The sequence below is a fragment of the Pyrgilauda ruficollis genome, unplaced genomic scaffold (assembly GCF_017590135.1).
Source record: "Pyrgilauda ruficollis isolate IOZ18807 unplaced genomic scaffold, ASM1759013v1 scaffold70, whole genome shotgun sequence".
NCBI lineage: Eukaryota > Metazoa > Chordata > Aves > Passeriformes > Passeridae > Pyrgilauda > Pyrgilauda ruficollis.
Window position 1 is genome coordinate 1194536 of NW_024528822.1, and position 13291 is coordinate 1207826.

At 39.2% G+C, this 13291-nt stretch overlaps 1 protein-coding gene across 3 annotated transcripts in view; it reads left to right on the forward strand.

Annotated features, from left to right (window-relative positions):
• The window catches only part of HEATR1 (HEAT repeat containing 1), a 34970-nt gene extending 22269 nt beyond the window's left edge, over positions 1-12701 (forward strand). For all 3 annotated transcript variants that reach the window (XM_041485451.1, XM_041485450.1, XM_041485452.1), the window contains 17 exons: positions 1170-1298; positions 2519-2749; positions 3427-3553; positions 3848-4011; positions 4632-4678; positions 5360-5483; positions 6294-6434; positions 6663-6952; positions 7707-7857; positions 8386-8544; positions 9208-9342; positions 9600-9704; positions 9798-9966; positions 10656-10810; positions 11158-11316; positions 11986-12094; positions 12481-12701. In XM_041485451.1, coding sequence (XP_041341385.1) covers positions 1170-1298; positions 2519-2749; positions 3427-3553; positions 3848-4011; positions 4632-4678; positions 5360-5483; positions 6294-6434; positions 6663-6952; positions 7707-7857; positions 8386-8544; positions 9208-9342; positions 9600-9704; positions 9798-9966; positions 10656-10810; positions 11158-11316; positions 11986-12094; positions 12481-12569 — 2484 coding nt within the window. In that variant the 3' untranslated portion in view covers positions 12570-12701. The remainder of the gene's footprint in view (positions 1-1169; positions 1299-2518; positions 2750-3426; positions 3554-3847; positions 4012-4631; positions 4679-5359; positions 5484-6293; positions 6435-6662; positions 6953-7706; positions 7858-8385; positions 8545-9207; positions 9343-9599; positions 9705-9797; positions 9967-10655; positions 10811-11157; positions 11317-11985; positions 12095-12480) is intronic.
• Positions 12702-13291: the final 590 nt, after the last annotated feature.

A 13291-nucleotide genomic window follows, 5' to 3' on the forward strand; every position in this document is an offset into this window, starting at 1 on the left:
TCATGCCTTGTTTCTTCTTTCTCCTGCTTTTTTATATAAAATGGGAAAACACCTGGCCTGTTAGCACATGCATTGTTACAAGTTCATATCTTGTACAATACTGAAAAATGTAATTGTAGTTGATAACAAAACTGGGTTGCTCTGATTTAAATTGACCGAGAAACTGGCCTTTTCTTGTATGGACTGAAATTTGACTGTACACTGTTCTAAGATTCTTTTGCTTTGAAACCCTGAACCAGCAAAATTTATCCAGGTGTATCAAACTCAGTTTGCATCTTTATACTCATATCAATATTTTCTCCATGCATTTGGAAAAGTAGCATGTTTTCTAAAAGACAAAACTGTGATATTTTTGATACATTTTTGGAGGATTTTGTAGTTTAATTGTTTGGGGTTTTTGTTTCCATCTTACTGCCATTACCTGCTATAAAACCAGGCATTTATTTTACATTAATATTGGCTGTTAAAAAAATTTCAAGGTCAGAATAGAAGGAAACATTTTGTATTCATCTCATCTCACTTTTAAAATCTAAAACACTTCTACCAGTCACTAAAACTAAATGAAAAATATGCCCGCAATTTATTGCTCTAAGTCCTGGCAAAATCTAGCAAACTAACTTTTGAGCTAGGTGACACCTCTAATCCAGCCTTCTTAAAATTAGTTACGATGATTACAGTCTAGGCCCCCAAAAAGCCAAAAATTGAAATGAGTATGGTTAGTTTACACTGTATGATTGTGGATATTGCAGATGATTTACAGGTACAAAAAAGGTGGGTGGGAAAATCATTGGAATATGTGACACAACCACATTTGTGCTTCTGCAGATTTCCTCATAGCTGGTTTTACTTGTGTTCACCTGGCACTGAGTGGAAGGATACAAGGTGTTTTATCACACTAAACTCTCAATTTCCACTGTCTCATTACTTGCTTAGATGTGTGTCTTGGTTTCTAAGTAATGTTTAGAACTCTACCAATCACACAGTAATTAGCATTAAGGGACAATATCCATTTAAAACTCATTTAGGGAGATTTTGAAGGACAATCATGATTCTCTTTTGGTTTTTTGGTTTTTTTTTACAGGAATCTAGTTTTATTTGTGGGAATGAGAAATGCCTTAAGGTACGATATGCACAACAGCATGAACTAATTTCATCTGTTCTTTTTCCAGGATAAAGTTCTTCACAACATTATGCCCATTTTTACATTCATGGGAGCACATGTCCTGCGTCTGGATGATACCTACACTTTCCAAGTAATTAACAAGACAGTGCAGATGGTTATTCCTGCTCTTATACAGGTACATTTGTCTACTTAATGGAAAGATTATTAATTAAGTAACTTTATTTAGAATATTGGTGGTAGAATAAGTTGTCACCTACTCTAGGATTATTTTGATAGACATTAAATTGTATGTAATATAATGTAATTCAGACTCCTCTGTCTCTGACCAAGTTCATCAGACTGCTGCTTCTTTTCAGTCTTTTGAGTTTCTGCACTTTATAAATGGTTTAGCCAAAATTACCACAACTATATGTGGAGAGGACCTGAAACATACTTTAAGTTCAAGCTTCAAGTCATAAAAATAGCAGTCAAGTTCAGTAGAGGAACCATTGGAAGGAAGAATCTGGTTATTATTCCTATAATATGCCATCATAGGAATAGTAGATGTGGTCTGAAAGAAGTGGAAGTGCTTTTATTCTTCCTGCTGGTGTTTGTGGGGTTTTTCTTGATTTTGCCTGGACCTCTTAGATAAATGGCTACAAACCAAAACAAAAATATATCCTCATTTTTCAAATCGACACTTCCTTCAGTCAGATTTCACTTGCATCTAAGAAATCTTGGTTCTTGATCATATTTAGATTTAAACATGAAGTATGATGTATAAATGTCATGTAAAAATTAATTGGGGAAATAAATATCTTCAGTAATGGGTTGAGGATTTCCCAGATTATATTTAATTATATGTGTACACATTTTTCATCCTCTTACAGTTCTCTGTTATATAAAAAGAGAAACAAATTGATTTCTTTAATATTTTTCTTTAAACCCTTCCCTAGCAGCCCACACAAGTTTCTGTGACAAATTTTTTGTGGCACACGATTATTACATGTGGGAAGAGACTATAACATGTTACTTAGACTGTGTAGCCCATGTATATTTTTTTTCCTAGGCCCTTGAATCTAAGACCCTAACTCAGGCAAAGTTTTCTGAAGGATGTGGCTTTGCTTTCTCTTGGAAATGTCTTGTTTGTTTCAGCTGATGCAAAGTAGAGCTTTTCTCTTTTTTTTTTCTTTTTTTTTTTTCCTTTTTTAAAATTTTATTTGAAGCATCTTCCTTTAACACTTCAAAGGAACTGTATGATTTAAAACTTTAATTGGGAACACTTAACGTTTTCCTTGAGGTTACGCATTTGGCAGTGCTGTCGTCTGCCACTTGGTGCTTTCTCTTATTTTCTGAAGTTGAAAGAAAGGCCTTGTACCCACCTGCAGTAACCTGACCTGCTGTGTTTATGCACAGGCTGAAGACAGTGACTTGTCAGAGTCCTCGGGAAGCGTGGAGGAGGTGGTGATCAAGATCATTCGTGTGTTTGTGGATGCCCTGCCCCATGTGCCGGAGCACCGGCGCCTGCCCATCCTGTCCCAGCTGATCACTACGGTGGGAGGAGACAAATTCCTCTGGGTTCTCCTGGTGCTGCTCTTTGAGCAGTACGTGACCAAAACTGTGACAGCAACACCAAACACAGACAAGGTTAGCAGGCTGAAGGGTCAGCTTTTTCCTTGAGAGCCTGATCTCTTTTGTTTGTGGTCCTGCCTTTAGGAAGGTTCTCAATAAGCCCCTGCTTGTGCTGGAAAAGATAGCGAGCTCTGGATTTGTGCTACAGCAGAACCTGATGGTGATGTTGGCTATGACTTGTACTGTACATTCAGTAGTGTTATGTCCTGGGGCCTGAACAATAGATCGGATCATATTGTACAGCAATTCTTGATCTGAAGAGCTGATAATCTAATTTTGTAGTGCTTCAATAGTAATAGTTGGATTTTTTTCCCTCAGTTGTGTTTGTGAAACATGATACTGGTCTTTTTCTACAGACCAAGATGAAAACCCTATTAAGGTTTTGTGTAAGCAGGCCCTGAGATTAGGTGAAAGCATAGTTTATGGGGAAAACAGAAAGAATTATTAAAGGAAGATTGGTGAGAAGATAGTCTTTGCTGCAGCAGTTTAATCTCTCTCTTTACCCTCTGGAGCTATGTTCTCTCCGAGGGCTTGCTGCTTTTACCCCTGGTGTTAATCCTGGAAGTGTCCAGCTCAGCATGGCATTTTCACAAGCTCACTGAGGCGTTTTCAAGTATTTTTGTTAGTATTGATAAAAATATTCTTTCTTAATCCTTGAAATATTTCTCCTTTTTTTCCTGAACCATTAACAGGATGCTGTCCTGGAATCAGACACCGAATTTTGGATTTCCATCTGCTGCGAATTTAGTGTACGTTCTCAGTTCCAGAGTGTGATGAAAATAATCCAGTATCTGACAGAACTGCCAGAGAATAAAGAAGGTAACCCAAACAGAGACAGCAAATGCATGTAAACCTTCCTAATATAAGAGACAAGAGGTAGTGGTTTTAAATTAGAAGAGATTCAGACTAGATATAAGGAAGAAACTTTGAGAGTGGTGAAGCACTGGAACAAGTGTCTCAGGGAGGTGGTGGGTGCCCCATCCCCATCAGTGTTCAAGGCGAGGCTGGATGGGGCTTTGAACAACTGTAATTTTACTTTGCTTCTGTGATCAGAAATGAAATATTTATCTTTTTTTCCTGGATGTAAATTTGTTTTGTCAATGTCTTCAACAGATGATCCTGGGACAAAAAAGTTAATGTGTAAGACAAAGCCGAAAAATCAGGATGGGCAGCTCTTTAATGTGGAGTCTCACTCCGACAAGCAACTCCGGCATTTCAAATTCTTGTCAGTCTCCTTCATGTCACAGCTTCTGTCCTCTCAGAGTTTTGTGAAAAAGGTAATAATGGCAGTTTGCTTCTAAACTGATCACAGTAAGTGATTGTGCCATAATGTAATAGCTGAGGTGTAATTTACTTTTTAGTACGACTTTATATTCAAAGGGAGGGCACTCACCAGTGTATCGTACTGACACCTTTTTTGGCACAGTTTTGAAACCTCTCAGTAATGTTATTTATTTTCAATGAGGGTTTTCCAGACAGTCTCTAGTTATGTGATTGATGCATAGGTAACCAAGTGAAATTCTGGTCCCAGTGTACTCCCACTGGCTTTATGGAGCTTGGGATTTCACTCACAGCCTGTTTAACTCCAAATTCCATGTGGGATTCATGCTGTTAATTGAAAAGACAAAATGTTATGAATTTCAGGCTCTGACTCTAGCAGGTAGTCCCAGATTTTCAGCTGAAAATCATCCACCAGCATGAAATGCATTTGCTAATGTGACTGCATTGCCCAAGGTTCCCAGATTTCTTTCTAGAATGATGGCTTAAGTACAGATGTAGGGACTCATAATTATCATATTAGTGGACATTTGATTAAAAAAAAAATTTGTGTATTCTGACATTTTAGTTCAATGAAGGGAGGTAAGTTTCATATTTTCATTCTTGCTTTTTAAACCAGATAGTTGAATATGGAGAACCAGAAGAGCTGCAGGAGTTGGAACAGAGGTATGCTTTAAATATGCCCTTCCCCTGTTTTTAGCTTTTACTGCAACCCAGGAATATCTAAGTGTAATGCCATTAGAATATCTTTTACTCTAATCATACTTTTTACATGTCCTCTGCTACAAGTTATGTGCAAGTTACTTAGTTTTGGTTTGTTTTTTTCTTTCAATAGAATGTGGAGCTTTTTATTTCTGAAAGATTGCTCTACCCAATATTCACTCCTTCGGTATTTTTGATAGAGGTTATTTACATGCTTGGCCATAACTGTCATGCTGTTCATGTGTGAATCACTAAAGGAACTGCAGATTTTTGCCAAAATATATTGGTTTATTGGTAGAAAAAAAAATTTTGATAATTTTTACTGTTTTTGTAGTTCACAGTTGCCTTTGTATTGGTGTAAGTACCAGTAACCAAAGACCACAGTTGTAGCCATTGTGCTGTAAAAGCCAGTGATATGAGATTGAGGGTTTCTTTTGCAGAGGCCTAGCTTTTACATTTGTTCCAAGGGAAAAAGGGTGTAAGATTTATTTTAAATGCTGTGTCCCATGGACGCTCATTTTTAAATTTTTCTGTTTCATTTCCTTGTATTTTTGTTGCCTTGTGAGATTTTATGCTTTCCAGTAAAAACAATGGACTTGTTTAGTCTCCTTGTTACTTGCTAAAAGTTACTTCCTTGCTGTCTAGGCTGTTAGAAGAAGTTCTTCACTACATAAACACTGTGGCATCTTCAGTGGAAGGAAATGTGGACAAGCCAACGGCCAAATTTTGGAGGGTTCTGCTTAGCAAGTGCTATGATATGCTGGATAAAGTAAGTCTCACTAGCCCCCATGTTAGCACTGGGACATTGCTGCTTTTGCTTGTTAATATGATTATAAACTTTGTAGGGTTTCTTGTTGCATTAGTACTATATTTCATTGGATGGTCTGCAGCCTGGTACATCAGTGTTTAAAACAGCTAACAACTTGAATAACTACAGCTAACGGCTTCTTAGGACAAGCAGAACAAAACTCAGGAATGCTTGTTTCCTTTAGTTAAATATTCTACTGGTTGTAAGCAGTCATTTCACTATGTCTGGTGGAGAAAAATGGCTCTTGGCATTTCTCACTATTAACTCATAGAATGACTTAGCTAATGCTGTTGCGTATTTCTACATGAAATTAAATCCTTTCGCTTTTCATCTTACTATTTTTTCTGATTAGAAATATATTTGTAGAATTTGAGTGGCTATCTTGTTGCATAAGTGAGAACATAGATCTTTTTACGGCTTGGAATTATTTTTTTTTCACCTGTAAAGCATATCCAGTTTTCATTATGTACATGCAGAGGGCATTTGCAGAATTATTTTGGGTAAAGAGGGATAGCTCATGAGAGCAGACAGAAGGACTTGGTGAGGAAATCTCAGAGCTGGTGGATAATAACTGCTTAGCAGCCAATGAACACGGACTAGCTGGACCCTGCTTTGTTGTTTTGCATGCCTCAGGTACAGCATTGCTGGCTTGTCCTCTCTTCTTTGAGCCTGAAACCCATGAGGGAAGTTGAAGAGAGTCATATCAGGAGGCTGCCATGTCACAGTGCATGCAGAAGCATTTATGGTGTTGTTTTGTTTGTTTTCCTGTAGGTCAATGCCTTACTGCCAACAGAAACCTTCATCCCTGTAATTGGGGGACTGATGAGCAATCAGCTGCCGTCGGTGAGGCGCAAGGCCATGGACCTCCTGAACAACAAGGTGCAGCAGCGCACCAAGTGGCAGAAGAGCCAGGTGAGGCAAAGGGGTTAAACCCAGTTCCTTTAGCAAAAGTAAGGGGAGGGTTTCTCCAGAGGGAGATTGATGTGCAAGTGCTTGACCCCATGTAAAGATAGAAATTACCAGTGCCAAGCCAGGCAAGGGCTCTTGAGCAATGACACAAAGGCTGCCTGCTCACAGCTGCCTTGCAGGTCCTGAGTTTCTAACTCAATGTCTGATGTGTGTGTTCTCCTGTTCTCTCAGATCCTGCAGCTCTTAGAGCTGGTTCCTGAGCTCATTGCCATTGTCAAGTGCAGAAGAAAGGAGGAAGAGGAGGAGCAAGCCATCAACAGGCAGACTGCTTTGTTCAGCCTCAAGCTGCTCTGCAAAGGTTTTGGCACAGAAAATCCAGCGCCATTTGTGCCTGTTCTGAAAACAGCCATTGATCTCATTTCTTCAGAGAAGGAGGAAAAAAATGTGATGGGAAGTGCTTTGCTCTGTATAGCTGAGGTCACCTGTACACTGAAAGCTCAAGCAATACCTCATCTTCCAAGGTACTGTTGGGTTCTTCTTAACAGAACCAACTGCAACAGGAGTTTGTTATGCCAAAAAGGATCACTGAAGGAATGCTGATGAAGGCAGTCTCCCCTTGTGTGTGTTTTGTGCAGACAAGGTTAAAAGTATTTCTAGTGCTTGAAGGTGCTTTGTGGTCATAGAACTAAGAAACTAGTGGGGAACATTGCAAGACTTCTGTAATGCACAGTAGAGTTCCTTATGGAGTCTGCTGCTGTCACTAGAGAGGCAAGCTTTATGGCTTTAGAAAAACCAGACCATAGTCTGTATTTTTTCTGTAGAACAGATTGCATTTAAAAACATGAGAACAAGTACAGTTGAAAACCCCTCATGCTACGTTATTTTATTCTCCTGGTCCAAGAAGAATCCAAGTATCTAACTTGTTCCTTGTAAGACTGTTTTATTTCTTTACAAATACAAGTCTCTTATTGCCATTAAATCTTTAAACTAAAGACAGGGCTTTGAGTAACCTGATAGAGTGAAAGGTGTTGATCTAGATGACCTTCAAAGATTTCTTCTTACCAAACCATTCTGTGATTCTAAATCTAATATCCTTCATTAGCTTCAAAATAAAATATGGCAATGAGCCCACAATACTGAGCTTTCTCAAATATGCATGAAAAAATTCTTTTGAAAATTGTCCTTGCAGACTTAATAGATAGATTTATTTGATTGGAAATGTACCTCCAAATGGTCAGTTACTTCACCTTTCTGTTTATGTGTGGTTATTCACAGGCTGATGCCAGCACTCTTGAAGACATTAAAAAGTAAGAAGGAGCTGGTCTCCAATGAGATTTACCTGCTGAGTGCCATCACTGCTCTGCTAAAGGTTGCAGAAACACTGCCACACTTCCTTAGTCCTTATCTTTTGGAGTGCTTGTTGCAGGTGAGCTCTGTGACTCCTACAGGTGTGTAATGGGGGAGGACAGGGCCTGTCCAGATCCCACAAGCTGTAGAGATTACTTTTTTTTCTCTGAAACTGAACAGACTTCTGTGTGCCAACTGTGTGAAAGCTCTCAACATACTACTCTTCTACTCACTTTCTTAAGCAGATAACTGAGGTACAGTACCTAAGAGCATCTCCTTCTCCTCCCACAGATAGGTTGTATTTTGCCTCTTTGAAAAGGGAGATGGATCACGAAAGATCATTCTGTAATATTCAGTCTCCTCAAACGTGTATCTGACACTCTTGTTGGAGTCATTCTAACCCTCTGCTGCTGACATGGGCATTTTTCAGTGTTTGTCTTCTGAAGATAGTGAGGCTTTGTACACAGACAGCTTAATGTGAGGTATTCCAGACAACTACTAAGTTGTCTGCTTCAAATGTCAGACAGGAATTTTGCTGTGTGCACCACCTGGAAAATAAGTTCTTAAGTTGCTAAGTAGGCCTAACTTGTGTTGGGATTCCTTACAGGTTGTCCGCTTGGAAAAGATTGTGGCCGAGTTCGGTCCCACTTCCCAGATAAGTATCCGTGTAGCAGCGCTGAAAACCATCCTAGCGACAAGGCTGGCTCCCCGGATACTCCTGCCTGCAGTTACCAAGTGTTACAGTGAAGTGCTGCATACCCGCAAGGTAAGAGCTTTTTTCATCCTTCAGTACTGTGATAAAGAAGAAGAAATAAAAAAGAAACAAGCAGGCCAAAATTTAGTTCAGCTGTGTCCCCTCCCAGCTCTTTGGCCACCACCAGCCTGCTTGCTGTGGCTGAAGAGTGAGAAACAAAGGAAGTCTCACAAGCACTGTCCAGCAATAGCTAAAACACTGCTGTGTAAGCAGCACTGTTTTGGTGACAGATCTAAAGCACAGCACCATGTGAGCTGTTCTAAAGAGAATTAACTCCATCCCAGCCAAATCTGCCATAGTCTTTATATTATGATCTCTGGGGTGTTCTCTACTGCTGCAGTGATTCAGGAAAGGTGGTAGATCTGGAAGAGATCCAGCAATTTAAATGTCCTTTGCTTGTTAGATGATGGATGCTTGGGAGATTGTCCCATTCATAAAGGACTTCATTTATGTGCTAGGAACATGGGTGAGTCAGAATTTTCTCCAGTACGGCAGAGGGTAGACAAAATGCTTTTCAGGAATCCTACTAACTTAAGCCCCCAAAAGTATTTATTTTATCTACATTATTTCAATGAGTAAATGCATAAAGTACATAAATCCAATTCCCTAGTTACTTTTTTCAGTTACAGTCAATATCATAGGTGCCTTTGCATTGCTTTGCTTTTGTTTTGGCAGAATTGCCTGGGTCCCCTTATGAACATTTTGAAGGAGCACATTGCTGGTATGGAGAAGGAGCACCTGATCTCCCATCAGACTGAACTGACAGCATTTTTCATGAAAGTCTTGGACTTCCGAACAGAACATGCTGAGGTAGCTTGATTGGGAGGATGAGCAGCAGCTGCACCTCTCTACATGCCAGTTCCATCACTTGTTTAAGAAAAGATTAGTAGATTCCATTGTACAAGTGCTCTGAAATTCTGGGTGTCAGATACTCTATTCCAAATTGGTTTTATGGTGGAAAATATGGTAGTTAAGTGTTTAGTCTGAAATAGACAAAAATAAAATGTGCTTTGAAAGCTCAAATTCTTACATTTCAAACTCAGAATTATGTTTTCTGATTTTTCTAGGATGATTTAGAGGAAGTTGGTAAAATAGAGGCTTACATTATTGACTGTCTAATCAGTATGGTTATGAAACTTTCTGAGACTTCTTTCAGGCCCCTCTTCTTCAAGGTAAGACGTCTAAATGTAATTCATTTGCATCAGCATGTTTGTGTTTTCCAGTGTGCAGGCACAGGAAACAGCTAATCTGCCTTTCACTTGCAGCTCTTTGATTGGTCCAAAACAGAGGCTACCCTAAGAGACAGGCTGCTGACATTCCACCGAATAGCAGACTGCATTGCAGACAAGCTCAAGGGGCTCTTCACCCTCTTTGCTGGTCATTTAGTGAAGCCGTTTGCTGAGACACTGAACCAGGTCAACATTTCTAAAACTGGTAAGTTGTCAATTATGGCTACAGAATCTTGATTGCTGAGAGGCTAATTTTAATTGTATAAATTTTAGTCTTACAGGATTTATTTCACAGCACACATAATTAATTTCTCTCTTTTTTCTTCCCCTGGTAAATGAGAAATCTTTCTCTGATGGAACCAAAGGACATTTTTCATCCATGGGCATGGGGCTGCTATTACAATGTTGAGATCACATGAAAATTTTCTGTGTCAGCCCCAGTGAGTTCCCTGAGTATGAAATTGTGTAGAAAGAGGGTTTCTCTTTTTACTTTTTTTCTTTTTCATTCATTGACTTCTCTTATATGCTGCCTGGTGTATCTAGACTCCTCTGCTTTCTTGGGCAAAAATAGATGTTACTATTTTCTGTGGGAAGTTTTGCCCATCCCAGTTTTAGTGACCTGAAGAAATTCTCCATATCCACAGGTATGGCCTAGTATTTCTCCTGTAGCCAGTGGCTATTCTCTTTTATTTCCATCAATAGCAGACTTGCTGGGGCAGTAGCTCAAAGCCAGATAATGTACCACATCCACTTTATTGTTCTGAATGATGAGTACATAATTGCTATGTAGTACATCCCTTAGCTAGCAGTGTTTCTGTCCTGCAGTTTTTTGGGAAGTTTTGTGTTTTCATATCATTGATGATACTTTTTTTCTTCTCCTTGGCTTGTGTGTAGATGAAGCTTTCTTTGACTCGGACAATAACACAGAAAAGAGCTGTCTACTGTTGCAGTTCACCATGGACTGTCTGCACAAGCTTTTCCTGTTTGACACCCAGAAGTTCTTGAGTAAAGAAAGAGCAGAAACCTTGATGCAGCCTCTGGTTGATCAGGTATTGACAAATCCAAAGAAACAATTCACAGCTGATTTTTTTTTTTCCATAGTTAACAAAAAAAATCAGGTGTCAGTCCTCCCTCTTACCAAAAAGAGGGGGATTAGTTCATCATTTTTGGGCCACAGACAGTATTGATTTCTTTGTCTAAGGCTCTGAATTACTGACTCTTTATATCCTTTTTTTAAATGTCTTCATTCTGTAAAGTTCATGAATGTTTATTGAACTCTTGCAGACCAGTGCACTCCCACTGATGAGCTTTGACTTAATTCTTGAGTACCTAAAGCCAAAGCTAGAAGTGTTTTTGGCTGGGTTTATCTGAGCCTGGATCTGTTTTACTTCCACAGCTAGAAAATGTGCTTGGAGGAGATGAGAAGTTCCAGGACAGAGTGACAGCACACCTGATACCCTGCATAGCTCAGTTTTCAGTGGCAATGGCAGATGATTCTCTTTGGAAACCACTGAACTATCAGATCTTGCTGAAGACAAGGCACAGTTCTCCTAAGGTTGGGAGCCATCAGAATTTGAACTGCTTTTCTTTGTCATGCTAGAAAGTGGGAACAGTGCTCCCAAAATCAGAAGTGAATTAACCAAGTCATTGCTGAAATAGTAGCCTAAATTAAAGTACTGGTGCTGTACCACAGTACTCCCAAGTTGTAGAGATGGGTGCACCTTGCTCTTCTGCTCTTGCTGTAAGCAGTTAATATTCCATGTCTTTCGTACTGTGGGGTTTGGGCTTTTTTGAACATTTGGTATCTGTTGGAATAAGAGATAATTGTTTGTGTACGAAGACAGGGGCACTTTAGAGGGGTAATGGAAGAGAGTTAATCAGCTTTCAGACCTGTGTACAGAGTTTTGTCAAGACTCTCCTATTGATGGGGTACTTGGTTTTTCACCATGCTGAGCTAAGCCCTGATAGAGTGGAAGTGGCATTGTGACAGGAAGTTGAAGTCCATGATATCAAGTAACTTCCAGCAACATTACCTCCTTCTTACAACCAGGTTTTTATTTGCCATTATGTTAACCCAGATGTTAGTATTTAAGTTAGCTTAAAACTAGCTTCCTTCAGTAATGAAAGATTATAACCTTACAATGAATGGAAGGAAGGTAGAGGTGGGGGAAAACAGGGAACTATACTGTAATATTTGTTTCCTTACGTAATTGTTTTGGTTTAGGTCCGATTTGCTGCCCTGCTTGCTTTGATAGAAGTTGCCCAAAAACTGAAGGAGAACTACCTGGTCCTACTACCAGAATCTATTCCATTCTTAGCTGAGCTTATGGAAGGTAATGCTCTAAACTGGCATTAGTGAAGTGTGACTCATTTCAAAGATTCAGAAAGGCTCTTTGTAATAACTGCTATAAATCTTATGAATTTGTATATGGTAGCTTATACTGTGCAAAATGCAAACTAAAATGGATTACGTCAAACTCATGAAGTTCAATTAAATTATGGTGGCTTCTTCAGAGTTGTAGCCTTTGCACATCTCCCCATGTGCAAGTTTTAGATCACTGTTAATGGAAAGAGTTTGCATAGTTCAGTGACAAAATATTTCTGAATAATAATTTCACATATGGTGTTTGAGGTTGGTTCTAACCTTGATGGTGAAGCCTTCCTCAGGTAGCCTTGTAATAACTGCTCTGCTTAATTCCTGCTCAATTTCTTTTTCTAGATGAATGTGAAGAAGTTGAACAGCAATGTCAGAAGACAATTCAACAACTGGAAGTCATTTTGGGAGAACCACTCCAAAGCTACTTCTAAGTTTATGCCCTTCATTTTCAAATGTTGTCTGAATTGTGTTAGGTTTACACATTCAGGTGTTACAGGCAAACTGTCATAACAGTTTTTGTCAGAGACAAGATTTTAACTTTTTAATAAAATATTTTAAGAATCCGGCTTTATCCTTTCTGGATGGACTGGGGACTTTTCTTATGATTTTTCCTTAACTGCTCTTTTCTTAACAATGGGAAACTGTCACAGGCTATAACAAATCCTGAATGATAACATGTGAGACTCACTGACTTCTACTGTGCTCAGGCCATGCAGTTACTGTCCCAGTGGAGGGGCTGTCATGCTCCAAGCATGGTCCTCACTGGACCAATGCACTGCAATCCTGAAAATCTGGTTTTTTCTGTCATCTGTAGGGAAGTAAAAAGTATACCCACTGAAGACACTGAAAAAGAAGTTCCAAGAAACTATAATTCATGTAGAAACTAAATCTGTTTTATAGTCTTTAAAGACTGCTACTGATTAGCTGAAGTTCAAGAGTAAATTGCTTGCTATGATAATGGATTTACCCAAAAAATTACTACTTGTTTTGCACCATGAGGTGCTGGTTCATTAAACTAGTACTAAGAAAGGCATTCAGACTCTGTAAAATAGGGTTTTAAAATGCCACAGGGTAGAACTGACACTATACAGATGATGTTACATCCCATTGGGTGCTGGGAACGAGCCTCTGTCCAGGGTGCAGCATGACGTGT